Here is a 15,764-nt window from a genome sequence, read left to right as displayed (position 1 = left end):
TAACCTCAAACAAATCTAAATAAATTTCATCACCAGAGAGCAGACAAAATTTGCGATACTTCAACAACAAGCTGAAAGGTTTGCTGGATTGATGGAAAAATAATCAGCAACACTGATCAATAATTTAAGTCATTCATCAAGCAAAAAAATGCCAAACATCTGCTGTTTTTTTCAGCCTCTGTGTTTTATATAATTGTAGATCAAATATTTTTTCAACTGTTCTTTTAGCCAAAACAAGCAAAGATTTCACCTTGGGCTTGATTTAGTGGAAAAAATGACCAAGATGTTAACAGGTAATGAAAATCGTTAATTGAAACCTTAACTATCAAAGATTTCGATATTTTTTTCAAGAATATTTAGATTTTTTATATTTATAAATTTTTTTTCTTCAACTCACAAATTAAATGTCTCCTCCCAGACGGGGTTGAGGTTCCCGTAGATGGTCTTGGTCCTCTTTTTGGTCTTTCCCACCTGGACGGTGACATAAGGATCACTGGAACCGGTTTTATCCTTGGCTTGTAGTCCCTGGGCACACAACACTGGCAAGAGGGAAAAAAGGCCAAGCTGGTCAGCCACTCTGTGTGTGTGAGTGTTTATGTGTGTGTGTGTTTGGATGCAAACAGATGCCTCTTAACTTATCTGACCGTCTGCTCTATTGCCCCACAAACGCCACCTGTGCTCTCTCCATGCAAACGGCAGCTTGTCTCTTTTTATAGACACGAACACCTGACAAGTTCTGTCTCCTCTGACTTTGATGTTGACAGTGTTGGCCATTTCCCTTCAAAGCTACTGTACTCTACTCCCCTCTCACCTGTGATGCTGATCTTGGCTGACCATTTAGAGGTGCCATCGAGCACGCTCTGTTTGATCTGCTTCATATGGGTGACATGAGTGGACTTGACGACAGTGAACACTTCCTGAATGAGTTCAAAGATCTCTGGTTTGTTCCTCTCGCGGATCTTCATGCGGTCCTTAAGAACCATGATGATGTTCTGGGTTCGGTCCTCTGCACCATGTTTGGAGCTCTTCTCTGCTGCCCCTGGTTAGTGGTACAATTAAGGGAAGGATTAGATATGTAAAAGCATATAAAAATGATTTGCTGTGATAAATCTAGGGCCTATACAGTTATTAATGATGACAATAACAGAGAAGATTATTGCCTGGAGGATAGCATTCTGCAACTTATAAGAGAATGATTTGAAAATTGGAAATTTAATTCAGAGCAGAGGAGAAGACTGGACACTTGGTTATATTTCATGAGAGGTGGGCACATTTGCGGAGCTATAAAATGCTGTGTAAAAGAGAGATGGAAAAGAGAGGTGGATGACAACAAAAGATAAATGGCTTTTAATATCCTCTCAAGAAAACAAGGAAAGTAAGAAAGTAGGAGTGAGGGGAGGAGGAAGAGGAGGTTGGCAATGACATATAGAGATAAGAGAAAATAGATGGACGAGATAGTTTACTCTATTAATGAAAAAGCAACACTGACACAGAAAGATGTCTAAAACAAAGACACCAAATAGTAAGCTCTTGTAAATATTTTATATTCTATGTTAGCATCCTAAATAGCAGCCAGTTTGTTTAGCTTAGCATAAACACTGGAAACTGTGGGACACTATTGTTCTACTTACTAAATGTAAGTAGAAGCTAGATAACCAGCTGCTCATATTTATCATGCAGACATTAGAGTGGTATAAATCTTCTCATCCAACTCAGACTACTCCTTTAAACAATGCATTAACTGATGTAGATTAACAAAACAATGAATAAAAACAATGATTTACAGAAGCCAATTTGAGCAAAATAAGGTTTTGTTTTTGTAATTCACCTTAGATGACTTCATATATATCTCCTAATACATTTACAGCCTTCAGTATACATCCTCATTTATCCTTGATGTCTATAGTTATGAAGATAAACATATAGATAAACATACTCTGGATTGCGAAATTTAAATTAACTCATCATATTCTTAATCTAGTCTCTAGCTCAGTGCCTTAGGGGCTAAAATGGAGATAATGTTTTAAAACATTTCTCTTACTTTGCAGACAGTCAGCATTAAGTAGATCTTGGCACTTTTCGTGGCATTTGACTCCACACTCGGTACAGCGCATGCCCTGGCGAGCAATACCCCACAGCAGTCCCTCACACTCGTAGCAGTAAGTGGGGGTGGTGGCCGTCCACACCTCAAAATTATGCGGGGTGGTACAGGAGATGGGATATATGAGGGCCTGAAGGGTCTTCTTATAGACATGACTCTTCTACAGAGGTACAGAGGAGAAAAGTGCAGGGTCAGAAGAGTTAAAAGCTTTTTAATGTGATGTGAAATATTACAATCAAATAGTGAAAGTGAGCACTGACCAGTTCTTCATTATGCAGGGTGCTGGACGTCAGGGCCGAGGTGATACCTGCTTTCCTGGAGTTCTGGACCAAAGACTGAGTGACAGGATAGAGAAGGGGTCATTTCTCTCAGCTCCCACTTTAATATGTTTTTTTTTTTTTTTAATCAAATCTCAGTGCAACCTATGAGACGATGTGCATTATTACAGTCTGTCTGGCAATGTTTTCCTGAATAGTTACAACAAGCTGGAGGTGACAGCTGAAGAATTTAAAGTGATACTTAGTGAGTGTTACTTACCATAGCCTGTGGCAATGAAGTGAAGGTGGGAGAAAGAAGGGAGAGATTTAATATTAGCACAAACGCAAAAAAAGAGGAAAGAATTTCCACAGAGCATTAAAGATGCCAGAGATGTTGAGAAGCTGATGTATTTATTCTGCATTTGCTGTCTTTGTGATTTAACAAGAAAGTGTGGGGGGGGTGCAAGGTGAATCTACAGTCAGATGTGACCGATGAGACTTGAAGGGCGAGGCACTGACAGCTAACAACAAGACTCGAGTATCTGAATGAAATAGCCTGTGATCACGGCTCAGATCCCCACCCTGTGTGATCAATTATCTGACACACTCACTGACATGTTGAGTGAGTTGTGTGTGTGAGAGAGAGAGAAACATAGGTGCACCTGCTTGTAACTGTCTGTCACTGCCCAGTGGCTGTTGCTGTGTGACAGCAGCATTTATTAATGAAGACAGTCATCTGAGATTATGTGTGGTAACGCTTGGACGGTGTGTTTAGGAAAATGGCAGACTGAGCTTTGCCTGGCAGTTGATTTTAAGAGCCAAATTGCTGCCCTTTTTCCAGACTACCTTCTGTTGCCTCCACTGCACTATGTATTTTTGTATTAAGGCAGCAGTTTAACATAATGGGAAAAATACTTATTTGTTATACCTGCCAAGAGCAAGATGAGAAGATTGAAGCCACTCTCATGGCTGTGCGGTAAATATGAGGCTATAGGCAGTTAGCACAAAGACTGGAAACGTCGCACCTCGCCTGGTTATGCCTGAAGGTAATAAAATCCACCTACCAGCACCTCTAAAGCTCATTGGGTATTACATAATATTTCAATAGTTTCATCAATACAAAAATCAACATGTAAAAATGACAAGTTGAGGTTTTATGGGGGGTTGGCCAAGTTAGCTGCTTTACCCTGTCTCCAGTCTTAATGCCAAGCTCGGCTAACCAGCTGCTGGATGTAGCTTCATATCCTGAATGGACGGAAAGGAGAATAGCAACAATCTTCTCTTCAAACTCTCAGCGAGTAAGAAAACAAGTGTATTTGCAAATGCCAAAGTGTTCCTTTGTTTTCTTTCTGAAAAGAAAGAAATGGCACAGATACAGATCCTGAGTTTGATGTGTATCAACGTGTACTTGCTAGTAGAATTTGAGCCTCCTGTCATTTTAAGAATGGTAGAAATTTTAGATTGGTGATAAGACACTCAAACAAAGACAGAAGTGACTTGTACATGTGAGTTACAGGTTCCTCCTGTGGATTTATAGTTTTCATAGTTGTGTCACTAATGAAGCAGTAGCAAGGAAGCATGGCGACAATGGCAGGGTGGGGTTATGAAAAGGTCTGTTATATGACAGCATCTGGAAGACATCAGTGTCAGTCAGTGGAAACCTATGACCTTCCTAGTGTCCTCTCAGCCCTGCAGCTGCTGTAACAGCAGGAAAATGTATTGTCTGTAAGCCCAGTGGATGTAGTGCAGTGTGCTAAACGACAAAGAGGAAGAGGAGGAAAGTGCTGGAGAACTTAAGAAAAGAACAATAGAGAGATAAAGAAAACAACAAAAAGAAAGCAGAGAGTCAGAACATAAACAGAACAGGAGTATCTATATATGTGTGTAGTTGGGAGGGCTGACTGCTGGGCTGAGTGATAGATGGACCAGGCAGATGTGAGACACTTTAGTCAGGGAATATAAAGAGATTAGCACAGAAACTCACCAGATCTCTGACCAGAGGCATAGCTTTCCTCTTCCTGAGGTCTGGCATGCTGTCAATGCTATACAGAGCGCCACCCATCCTGGAGACAAAACATGCACATAAAAGGATTCGACATCCCTTATTTTTGTAGCTATAGTTGTTAACTTGAATGTGGAGAAGAACAACTCAATTAGACAATAAATGAATTAAAACATTAAGACCATGGGCTTGGCTTTGGGTTGGGAAGTTATAGATTTTCAATGACCGTAGTAGTAACAGCGTCATGGTTACTTACCCTGCTGATAAAAGCAGAGAGGCGATGCCGACACTTTCTCCTCGGGCCTGTGGAGAGAGAGATGAGATGAGAAAGAAAGGCAAGCAGGGTGCCATTAGAGCTGTGGTTGGAAAAATGGGAATCATAGCATTTTATAGCGCTGTAAATATATTGTCCTTTATACTGAGAAAAACTAAATCGAGAGATATTGCACGGTGTTCCTTGGCAAAAAGCAATATTTCATGGTGGGTTTCACATGTAGCTGTTGCCACAATAACGGAAAGTGTTCCCAGAACTCACAAATGAATTATACAACAGTGGTACCAGTGGGAGATAGAAAGAAAAAGGGGAGATGAGGAAAGTGGTATGGCTGAGTTGTGTCTTCTTTAGTGATTGTGGTGACTACTGACATCAGCAGTGGCTTCTCTGTGTTGGAGGATCATAGTAAAAGTAGATTACAGCCAGATGGCTATCTGTGTAATTATTCGTCTAATTCTATCTGTTCTATTATCAAAAGACACGATCTCTGTCTGCCTGCCTGTTCAGAGAACAACACACAGCGCTGATGCTCACGTCACACAGAGGCACAGAAATAGTCATGATTGGCAGAAACACCTGGCTTTTAAATTGACACTTAGCAGGCTTACAGCAGCTTCCTATGTGTTGCTTGGCTCTCCATAAATTATCTATGAGCTGTACAGGATACATACAACATAAATGAGACTGATTAACACACTATTGGCCACACCCACCTGAGAGTCTGCTCCAGCCATGGGTAATCAGAATGGACTACATGCAAATTCGCTACGAGGATGGCAAACAACTGAAAAGAAAATAATGAAATGGCAAAACAATACAAGGGGTAAACAGAAACTATCAAATAAACACAAGACAATACAGTGTAATCCACAGCAATAACCAAAAGTTGGGGAAAATGGTGGACCAGTCAACAATAAACTGGAAAAAAACAACACAGTAACAGTGGGACATGCAGGGGCTGATGCAACAAGTCAGTGGGCTAAAATATTAGACTTATGAATTAAAGCAGAGCAACAACAGAGAAACATACTGGATTACCCACTCTCAAGAGCATTCATGAACGGATGCAAATGCACACATATGTGCACAAAGATACACTGAGAAACACACACACGCACACAGGCTGTACCTCTTGCAGCTGCAGTCGCACTCTGCTGAAAAGTCGAAGCCAGTTGGCTTTGGCTCTGGCAGGACCAGGTTCCATGATTTCTCTCTTTGGGAAGCTAAAACAATAATTGAAGAAGGAGTTATTAATATGCACTCATATGTGCTCTAATGGCTAATGTACTGTGGTTGTTATGGAGATAACTGTCATAAAGAAATATTAGTAAACTTCTTAGATTATTGATCATCTAGTCCACAACTATGTGGAGGTGCAATACCAAATTTCTGGAGAAGCCCTTTAACTGGAAGATTATCTATGATATATCTTTATCCTCTTTGAAGTCTCAAAGAAACGTAATATTTGTAACAGACAGGTGCAGAGAAGATTAAAAAATGCAGATAATTTTTACATTTTTAAATTGGGTATTTTATTGAGCTCCTGCTGGTTCATCTGGGTCCAATTTTTTCCCTATCTCTGCTCCTTTGGTGTTTTTTCTAAGTGTATTTTTTTGGATAATTAACTGTTGGTTGTTGTGTATCTATACTGTATGTGCTTATTGTTACTTGAATCAAGAGCCATGATAATATCCTTGTACCAAAATGTAGCTATTTCAGTGGTTTCTGAGAGCTTATATCTGGTTCTTCCCTCTATGAAGCTGTCAGGGTATGAGCAGTGTTCACCTTGGAGCAGGGGGCTCCTCTGTTTTCTCCGCAGGAGCTGGTGGGACGCTCTCTGCAGCTGGAGGCTCCTCGGAGGGTAGAAGTTCCTTCTCAGGTTTGGGCTCAGCCTCCAGGGGTTTGGAGTCTGGGGCTGGAACCTGTGACGTGGTTGTGGGGGTGGATGTGGTGGTGGTGGACATATCTGGCTGTGAGAGGACAAAGGTAGGTTTGGTGGTGTCTGAGCTGAAAGGGGGTAATGTGTCATCCTGGGAGACTGGAGGTAGACCAGGAGCTGTGGCTGGGGGCTGGAGCTGATCAGGGGCCGGGCGCTGCTGCTGATGCAGTGATGCCTGCTTCTCCAGTGGTGGCCTGGTGGTGGACAGACCGTCGGAGGGCGGCATCAGGGTAGGGGCAGTGCTTGTGGGTGTGGGGGTGTAGGGCGGTTCCTGGTCTTCACTGAGTGTGCCGTCGAGTGGATACATATCTTCATCTTCCTCATATGGCATCTCCTCCTCATCTTCGTAGTTGTACTCTCCTTCCTCCCCATACATGTCTCCCTCGTCTTCATCATACAGCGCCCCCTCCTCCCCTCCGTCTTTGAGGTAGCCTCCCTCGTCGCTGTAGACGCCTTGGGGATCTTCACCATCCCAGTCTGGGGAATCCTCTTTGCCATAGCTGACCGAGGAGTGGCAGGAGTGGTAGGAGTCGTTTTCATCATAGAACTCCGAACCTCGCAAGCTCTCACCGTCCTCAGGAACAAACTCCTCGCTGAGCTGAGAGCTGCCTCGACTCAGCTCGCCTGATGAGGCGTATCGACTGTCTGTGGGACTACAGGGAGGGGGAGACGCAGACACAAGTTACATAAGCACACCCACACAGGTTTAAAAGTAAACTAGAGGAGTTCCCAGAGCTGTATGATAAGGAGTTTAGGACACTTAAGGAACTTGTGTTGGGGCCAGGGAGGGAGACAGCTAACCAATAGGAAAAGAGGAGTGACTTTAAACCAACCAATCAGGAAACTTAGAGCAAGGGATCAGACTAGTGATGCATCTATGTAACTGTTGGGGGAATCATCTTTTTAGTAACGGGAAAGGTTACTATGGATACTAGTTCACTCGCAAATTAATACAGAAACACACACACACGTCATACAAAAGCACATGATTAGAAAAAGCATAAGGGCACAGTTTTCAAAAATCTGAATAGGCCTATTCAAATGAAAGAGAGTGAACCTGGAGAGGTTGAGGGTAATTTATTAGCCTGGCAGAAGAAAAACAGTCTCTTTCTGTAGATAAATAAGTGAATAATATTTATTCACAATGATGAATGAGGATATTAGACACTGAGACGGACCATGAGTCAGGGAGAGATTTGAGACACATACGAAAACAGATTCTCTCTCACACACGCACACACACACACACACACACACACACATACACTTTATTGTTTTGTCTCTATTGATTACAGTCATCTTGGTTCAATAATGCATAGTGCAAGAGCAGTAAAGGAGAACTATATAATGACTTTGGGAGCCACAGGGAATACACAAGTATGGATGAATGGACGCCAAAACACTCAATTACAACACCCCTGTTCTTTCCTATTCATCCTGTATCTCACAATCTCATCCAACACAAGAAAGGACACAGACAGTGACAAATGCTTGTATAATGCTTGAGTCTAAGTACATGTCTGCCCTCTTTCTCAGAAAAAAAAAAAAAACATCCTGTAATGTAGATGAAAATGAACATAATCTGTCTTGGCCTCTCTGCTAGGGCCCCATTACTGGGTTGATGGCCTTCTGCTGTCTCACAAGTGGAAATTAAATGTGTATAATTACCAAGTACTGGACACCCAGAATAAGACAAGGCTCTCCTTAAGGTCTCACATACAGGATGAGGTGGTAATAACAGGCTGCCACGACAACAGACACACACACATACACACTGATTCACACAGGCTTTTCCACAAACTCCAACCAACAATTAACCTCTCTGTTTCTGACTGTTACGAAACAACACACACATACACACATCTTGTCAATCACTCACCCACACACATAAACAGAAAACTGCACAGAACTTATAAGGGTTTAAAAATGGAGCAGATGATCATGATATATTATTGGTGATACTGATTTGTGATTCTTCACCAGGGACACAGTAACGATAGATGCAGGACCAGTAGTTTTCTATTATAAATATAGAATATATACATATACAGAGACAGGGTAAGAGCGCATGCATGCAAGCACAGCGAGCGAGGAGGACGGGACAAGTCCACCACTGACGTCACAGCGAGACGGAGTCACAGGCCGGAGCAGGAGGAAGAAGAGGAGGAGGATTTGGAGAGGAGGTACAGAGACCCACCTATCGGACAGTGAATGCCTACTGTCTAGAGAATACTGACGACTGGTGCGCCGGCTCGACCCTGAGCCTGAGTCGATATCGCTGCGCCCGTTGGTGGCCGAGTCTAAACTATCATAGCGTCTGGTAAGAGGAGCAGGGAGGGAGGTAGGGAGGAGGGAAGAGGTGGGAGAGGAGCATCAGTAGAGCTCAGTGCAAATCTTTCAAAGAAAGCTCTAACCAAACTGAGCCTCTGCACTGCCCGGTTAAAGGGCAGGTTCACAGTTTTTCAAGTCCGTCTTAAAACAAGAGTCAGGTGCTTGTATGAACATTTAAAAAGTTCTTCTTGCTGTGATCATTCTTCCTGTTCACATTGGACATCAAGAGATCAATTCTTAATGCAATTCCAATGTAAGTCATGGGCAAAGCCACTATAAGGCTTCAGCTGTCTGGCCTCTTCAAATCAAGGGGGTATATTCCAAAATTACTGTCTTTTTAGTGTGAAATTTCCTTTTTGTGTTACAGGCTCCGCACTGCAAAGTAACAAGGAAACACTGTGTGTGGAAGAACAAATTTTGTACGGACCCAGTCACCTTCATTAGAAGTGTATCAGGAAGGGATCTCTTAATGGCCGTTATGAACAGGAGATGTGATTACTGCAAGCAATGGTTTTAAGACAGACTTGAAAAATTGCTAACCTATCCTTTAAGCCTCTGCACAAAGACCTCTCACTGAGGTTGAGCACTTGAAGATTTATTTTATCCATCTAAAGGTCAAACTTTCTGTTTCAGCTTTTCTGAGCAATGCATGAGTTTGATCATCTGCCGCCTTCACAAAACATGTCCAAAAATGGTCAGAAATACTGTGATGTCCAGAGAGAAATCATTTATTTTCTGCAGAACAAGTTAGCGCAGAAGAGATCACGTGGGGGTTCTGATGCTCACACGCTCAACATGCACACAAAGATGCAGGCGCGCACACACACGCATTCACACAGAAAAGATAACCACAAAGGCCCACTTCATACATGACCTGTATACAAGAAGTGTGTGCCTCAGCATGCTTGTATACACTGAGGCCAGGGTTATTCTCTAGAGGAGGAGAGCACAGTGGGACAGCATGTTACCATGTACAACACAGTGATACAAAACAAGGCCGCAGGGGCTCCGCTGTCTCAGGGCTATATGCTAGACTCCAAATGGATTTATTTACAAAGGAATATTTTGGTTAAGGTGGAGAGTGTGATATTACATTCTCAGCATTAAACAGTCTCTCCATCTCAGGTTTTTGCTGATACATTTTGACAACACCCCCGTGGTAATCTCATGGGCGCACATAAGCAGTTAGACTCAAGAAAAAACAGAAACCCCTCTGCCTTAGCTGTGGCTATGTAGTGGCTGTAACGTGCGTGTTACCTCATGGCTCTGTGGTCATAGTCCAGCTCATGGATGTCGTCGTTGTAGGAGTGTCTGTAGTGCTGGTGTCTCATGGGATACTGGTGCATGGAAGCGTTGGGCTGAGAGGTGGTGTAGTAGGGAGGAGGGATGCTGTTACTGGTCTCACTGCGGTAGTCACTGTCCCTGTCGTCCACTGCGCTGTCTGGGTCCTCGTCTGTTCACACAAACACAGTAGGAGATGGAACAAAATGAGGGGGCGAGACGAGAATGATGCTCAAAAATTGTATTATGCAGTATTTGCTAATAATTTTAATGCTGTTCCATAGAATTTCACTTACAAAGGTGGGATTTATAGCACAATCTGTGTAACATTGGACAAGGTGTCTTCAGTGGAACAAATGATAATTGTGTCCTCATATTTTGATTGTCATTGCACATGGCAAAATCAGATGAGACAAACCAGACAAACAAATGCAAATAATCTGCTATTGTGGCCTGGTGACAGGTGGAAAATGTGGTCCTATGTATCTTCAATAAACAGCACACAATTTCTTTCACTGTGACTTTATTCAATTTAACTCTAACAGCCTGGTTTGAAAATCCATCAGGAGAATATAGATCCAAGCAGAAAGGAAGTTCAGAGCGGATGTGTGGAGAAAAAAAAAAAAAGTACATGGCAGCTAATGGTTTCTGAGGAAAACTGCACAAGATCATTACATTAAGGGAGACGTGTACAACAAATGCAAAATTACTTGAAGTCATTAGCAGAGACACATGAAAGAAACTTACTTTGCTGATCTCCCCACAGACTCCAATTACCTGCAAGGAGATAAAAGGTTGGAAAAACCAAATCAGGTATGGGCCACAAATCAAACACATCAACCGTCCACAAAGCCAGGTAAACAAACATGTAGAGATATGTAGCCCTGAGAAATAATTATTTCAAAATGTATATTTGTGTATAGAGTGCTCATAAGTGAGGTAAATGAGTGTGCATGTACAGAAACGCACAAGGTCTTTAGAGAAGCTTTAGATCAAAATCTGCTTTTGTTTAAATGCTGCTGGCCTTGATGCTGCTAAGTAACTAAGGACAGAAGACATTGAAATGCTCTATCATCTCTGCACATACCCAGAGTTATATTATACACACTTATCCACTGGCTCCCTGTGTCATCATCATCACACAGACAGGCAGGTTGGTGTGTGTCTGACAACCCAGTACTTGTCAGCTCACATTCATTACACATCTAGCACCTATAAGTCATTTTAGTGCTCAGACAGGCCTGCATGCTTGATTCGTCACATCAGCTTTCCTCCCTCTCTCTCCCTCCCTCCACCCATCCTTAGCCTCATCTATCAGCCCCATTTCCACCTCCTGTCTAGTCCTGTTCTGAATAAGTCAGGGCGATGGAGCAGGGGGAGTGGGTGAGAGGAAAAACTGGAGGCATAAAAAGGACACAGCAGGGGACAGCACGGGAGGACGTGGGCACAGAAGAGGCCGGCGACACTCACAGCACTGTGTGGAGGGCACATGTAGTGGTTGCTCCTGTTCCTCTTGATAGGCATACTGGCGAAAAAAAACAACAGACATCTCAGAAAATGGACTTCCTCTGAGGTAAAAAATATTGACTCCGGCAATTCTGCTGTCACTGGGAGCCATTGATTGTAATTGGTGCATGGAAAAATAAAATGAAGTGAAGGAAAAGAGTATGAAAGAAAATCCAATAAAGAGGAAGGAATAAATAGATGAGGGAAATATAGATGGTGCAAAAGGAGTGATGGGAATGTGGCAAAGAATAAAGTTCTTACATCTTGATCTCTCATGGCATTAAGCTGTTCAAGTTTCTTGGCCCAGTATCTGGCCTCTTCCTCTGGAATGTCTGCAGCGCACAACAAAAACACTCAACATAATAAGACACTATGAACCTTTTCTTTCTATTTCTCTAGGTCCAGACAGAAAGTGTAATCACAGAGTCAAAGTGTAGCTTCACACCAGGCTGAAAAACTTTTCTTTTACCACGTCTTTTACTGCCCCCTCAGTTTTACTTGGTCTGTTTGGGTATGTTTAGGAGATAAGTGTGTTTTGTGGCACCTGTAACCACACCCTGCAGTGGTGTCATAGGGTGCTAGAGTAGAGTCAGTACAGTACAGTCCTGTACTCAAAAAGGACTTTCTTCTTTAAATTTCATGACAATAGTTAGCAGCTTTGATAGTGGGGGTTACAGTGCAGAAATATTAACAGTAGTAGTAATAGCATTAGACGTAGCATTAGTACTGTAATAGTAGTAGTACTGGTAGTAGGGGCAGCAATATAAGTAAAGGTAATAGTATTAGGATTAGTGGTACTATTTATGGTCCTAATAATATTAATGGTAGAGACAGTCATAGTTATACTACTTGTACTGTTGTACTGTAGTTGTAGCAGTAATCATTATTTCTTATTGTTCATATTCAGTTGAAATACTGTATATGAAAGACTGAACATAACAAAAGAAATATACAGAACAAAGCACACGGCAGAATAAATGAAAGTATGAAAGGCCAAACCTAGTGGCAGTTCAAAGCGGGTGTCGAGCAGCAGCCTGTGAAAGGTCGGGTCTTTGGTTCCACAGATCTCATTCTCAGCCATGATCACATTGGAGTCGAGGGTCAGCCACTGACCTGGACCCTCCTGACAGGAAAAAGGGACGAGGACTATGATTAGGACAATTCCCGCAGTATAAATAAATGGCTTTTTAGTCTGTGCAGTCTGTCATTCCAAGCCTGGTCCTAGACCTCTGAATCTGTCTGTCTAAAAATATAATGTAAATTAATGAAGTGAAAACAAAGTGGCAATTCAGTCTGATTATCAGGCTATGTCACTCCTTGACTGAAGTGCAGACCTCTTAATAGCCTCACAGTGACGACAGGACTCCTGACACCAGGCTGCTGTTCACCAAAAATTAGTTATGGCACATAAACTGCCCTGATGAAACCACACCTTGTTATCTTTACATTTCTGTTTGTATAAGGATTTAAGAACTAAGATACAATTAGTGAGCTTTAGAGGTACCGGTAGACATATTTTTAAAAGTCAGACAGAGCGTTTTCTCCCTACTTCCAGTATTTGTCATAGGCTGAACTAATTCCCTCCAGGCTGTAGCTTCATACTTGATTGATCTTCTCATCTAACTCTCAGCAAGAATGTTAATAAACATATTTCCCAAAATGTTAAACTGTTTCTTTAAATGGAAAAAAAGAAAAGGCATCTTTCATTTGGCAAAAAAATTACCCACCTCCTCATCACCTCATTGCTCACAGTTCACCCAGAACTTTATCACCACTGGGAACCATCAGCCTCAAGCCAAACACATATTGACCTACACCTCTCGACAGAAATCTGATGAGAACCACTCGCTCCATCAAAAAAATTAGGAAATGTGTTCACCATGTCATCAAGTGGCTCATTTCACAAATTCCAATGCCTTGTGAAATTTCTTCTTGCTTATACCAAACACAATATATTTCACAAAGGCAGCAGTTGTGCTATATTATGTTGCAGGACACCATTTTAAATGATAGCAGTATACAACTGGAAAACAAACTAGTACTAGTATACTTACTGGTAACCAATACTAACCACTTTAAAACTAAATACACACTTGCTATGTAGTGGTAAACCTACTTTTCCACTGTGACTTGTTTATTATCTCCGTGATTAAGACCTTATCACTTGCCATTGAACACATAGCCTACTGTTTACTTATTGTTTGAATACTTCTCACATCTACGCAACTGTTGTCCACTCCAGGAAAATAGAAGTGAGCACTGTGTGAAAAGCCCAATTTGTGTACCTTCGTATTTTATGTTGCACTCATTTAACTTTCCATTTATTTTAATTAGGTACGAGCAGGGGGATATAAAGATGACACAAACAAATATAAAACTCAACTAATTCAAAATACAATACGTGGAAGAAAGAAATGAGATCACACCAATAATTAAACAGGACTTGGTCAAACCTGAGTATATGGCATGACTGCATTTGGTCAATGTGCCAAACTGAGGATGTAATTGAAAACTGTTGTGGAACCATAGAAAAAAACCTGATATCATCACGTCCTATTCTCTCCTACTCTCTGTGCTCACATAGAGGCCTACTGTATTTTAATAGACTACCGGTGAATTAAAAAAAAGCTCTTCCCATTTTCGTGTTTTTTTTCTGTTTGGGCCAAAGGTAGCCCATTGAGACTACATATTAACTTCCAAGCTGTTGCTCTGCTGCTGCTAAAATCCTCGTCTGACAAAAGACACCAAACACATAAGTCAAAGACAAAGACTGAGTGGTGATTTCGGCTATATTTACTTTTAAAATGATCTCTCAGAGAGAAAGTTAGAAGGGATAAAGCTGGAAGGGACAGAATATCTTTCTTGTTTTGTCTCTCATGCAGTGTGCAGCCTCCTTCTGTGATCCTCAACAGTTTTCAACCAGGTTACTGTTTTTCCTCAAAAAGTGACCAGAGACTTTCTTTACTTCAACTGAGGAAGGTAACAGACTTTTTTTAGACAGGAATTTACTTCAAATTCCCTCTGTTTGATATGTTTAACTTGTCATAGTTTTGCAGGAAGCCTCCTTTCGAGTAATTCCTGTTTGCCATGTTAAAGTTACTGCATTGCGCGTTAGTAAACTCAACACTTCCTTTAATTGTTTCAAATTAATTATTGCTGTGGTGCAGTAAGTGTAATGCGTAAAGCGTCTCATTTCCAGCTGTTGGCTTTTCTGTTTATTGCCACTTTCCTTAATTTAGTGGCTTCCAAGGGCTTCTCTGTCTCCCTCCCACTCTCCTGCCCTCTCTTGTTCGATGTGTTTAGTCATTCCTCTGCTTTCCATAGTAATGATAATACATGTAATGAACGTAGTTTATTTGTCGTAATGGAGGCGAGGCTCAGTGAACTGGGACCTCCACTCGCTACCCTGCAGCTTTGGAGTTGCCAGGTAGGCAGAACAGCTGGGTGACTTCCTGTATCAAGAAATGTAGCCTTAAACCAAAGGTTGGCACCCATACACTGTCCAGTCAAATGACATTTGCCTGACCAATGGTAGAAATATGATCAGTCAGTCAGTCAGTCAATCAGTCAGTCAGTCTGCCATTCTCCATTATAAGGCTGGCCCCGCTGTTGCAGTCCATCCAAAAAGTTGAGAGCACTCTCCTGGTCTCACGTAATGACCATAAAACATAAGATATGTGTTTTCATAACCCATATGTTGATTTGGGTAATTTAATAATTGCATTAATTCATCTATCATCACTATACATGTACAGTAAGTGTGGCCGGTGAAACCTAATTAAAGAGTCAAACAGAAAGAGATGGCAGCAGTGTACCTCATTGGATTGCCGTATGCTGCGCAGCGGGATCCATAAGGTGCCCACCATGGTGTCCCAGATCAGCCCTTTATTCCACACCTCCACTGTCAGGCCCAGATCAAGCCGGTTTATTTCACTGCTCAGCAGAAAGAGGAAGAGGCCAGTTAAAAGAAAAAGAGAAATGAGCGAGTGAAAATGCAGAGGAAAGAGATTAAACAGAGAATATTCTAAAGAGCTGTGTGGAGACAGGGTTGTATGTAGACATCTGATTGCACA

At 41.9% G+C, this 15,764-nt stretch overlaps 1 protein-coding gene across 5 annotated transcripts in view; it reads right to left on the bottom strand.

Annotated features, from left to right (window-relative positions):
• The window catches only part of unc13a (unc-13 homolog A (C. elegans)), a 47,023-nt gene that overhangs the window by 23,953 nt on the left and 7,306 nt on the right, over nt 1-15,764 (bottom strand). For 3 of the 5 annotated variants that reach the window (XM_071487522.1, XM_071487523.1, XM_071487524.1), the window contains exons 4-18: nt 15,507-15,624; nt 12,691-12,814; nt 11,953-12,023; nt 11,656-11,710; nt 10,933-10,962; nt 10,162-10,357; nt 8,771-8,890; nt 6,420-7,226; nt 5,764-5,857; nt 4,617-4,663; nt 4,343-4,421; nt 2,362-2,436; nt 2,042-2,261; nt 812-1,039; nt 398-539 (exon numbers count right to left, since the gene is read on the bottom strand). In XM_071487522.1, the coding sequence (XP_071343623.1) occupies nt 398-539; nt 812-1,039; nt 2,042-2,261; nt 2,362-2,436; nt 4,343-4,421; nt 4,617-4,663; nt 5,764-5,857; nt 6,420-7,226; nt 8,771-8,890; nt 10,162-10,357; nt 10,933-10,962; nt 11,656-11,710; nt 11,953-12,023; nt 12,691-12,814; nt 15,507-15,624 (2,406 nt within the window). The remainder of the gene's footprint in view (nt 1-397; nt 540-811; nt 1,040-2,041; nt 2,262-2,361; nt 2,437-4,342; nt 4,422-4,616; nt 4,664-5,763; nt 5,858-6,419; nt 7,227-8,770; nt 8,891-10,161; nt 10,358-10,932; nt 10,963-11,655; nt 11,711-11,952; nt 12,024-12,690; nt 12,815-15,506; nt 15,625-15,764) is intronic. The other 2 variants (XM_071487525.1, XM_071487526.1) reach the window with 1 other exon arrangement.

The sequence above is a fragment of the Trachinotus anak genome, unplaced genomic scaffold (genome assembly GCF_046630095.1).
Source record: "Trachinotus anak isolate AG129_WGS33_773 ecotype Australia unplaced genomic scaffold, CSIRO_AGI_Tana_v1 ptg000010l, whole genome shotgun sequence".
Lineage (NCBI taxonomy): Eukaryota > Metazoa > Chordata > Actinopteri > Carangiformes > Carangidae > Trachinotus > Trachinotus anak.
Note: the sequence above shows the minus strand (reverse complement) of the source record. Positions and strands in the feature narration are given on the sequence as shown.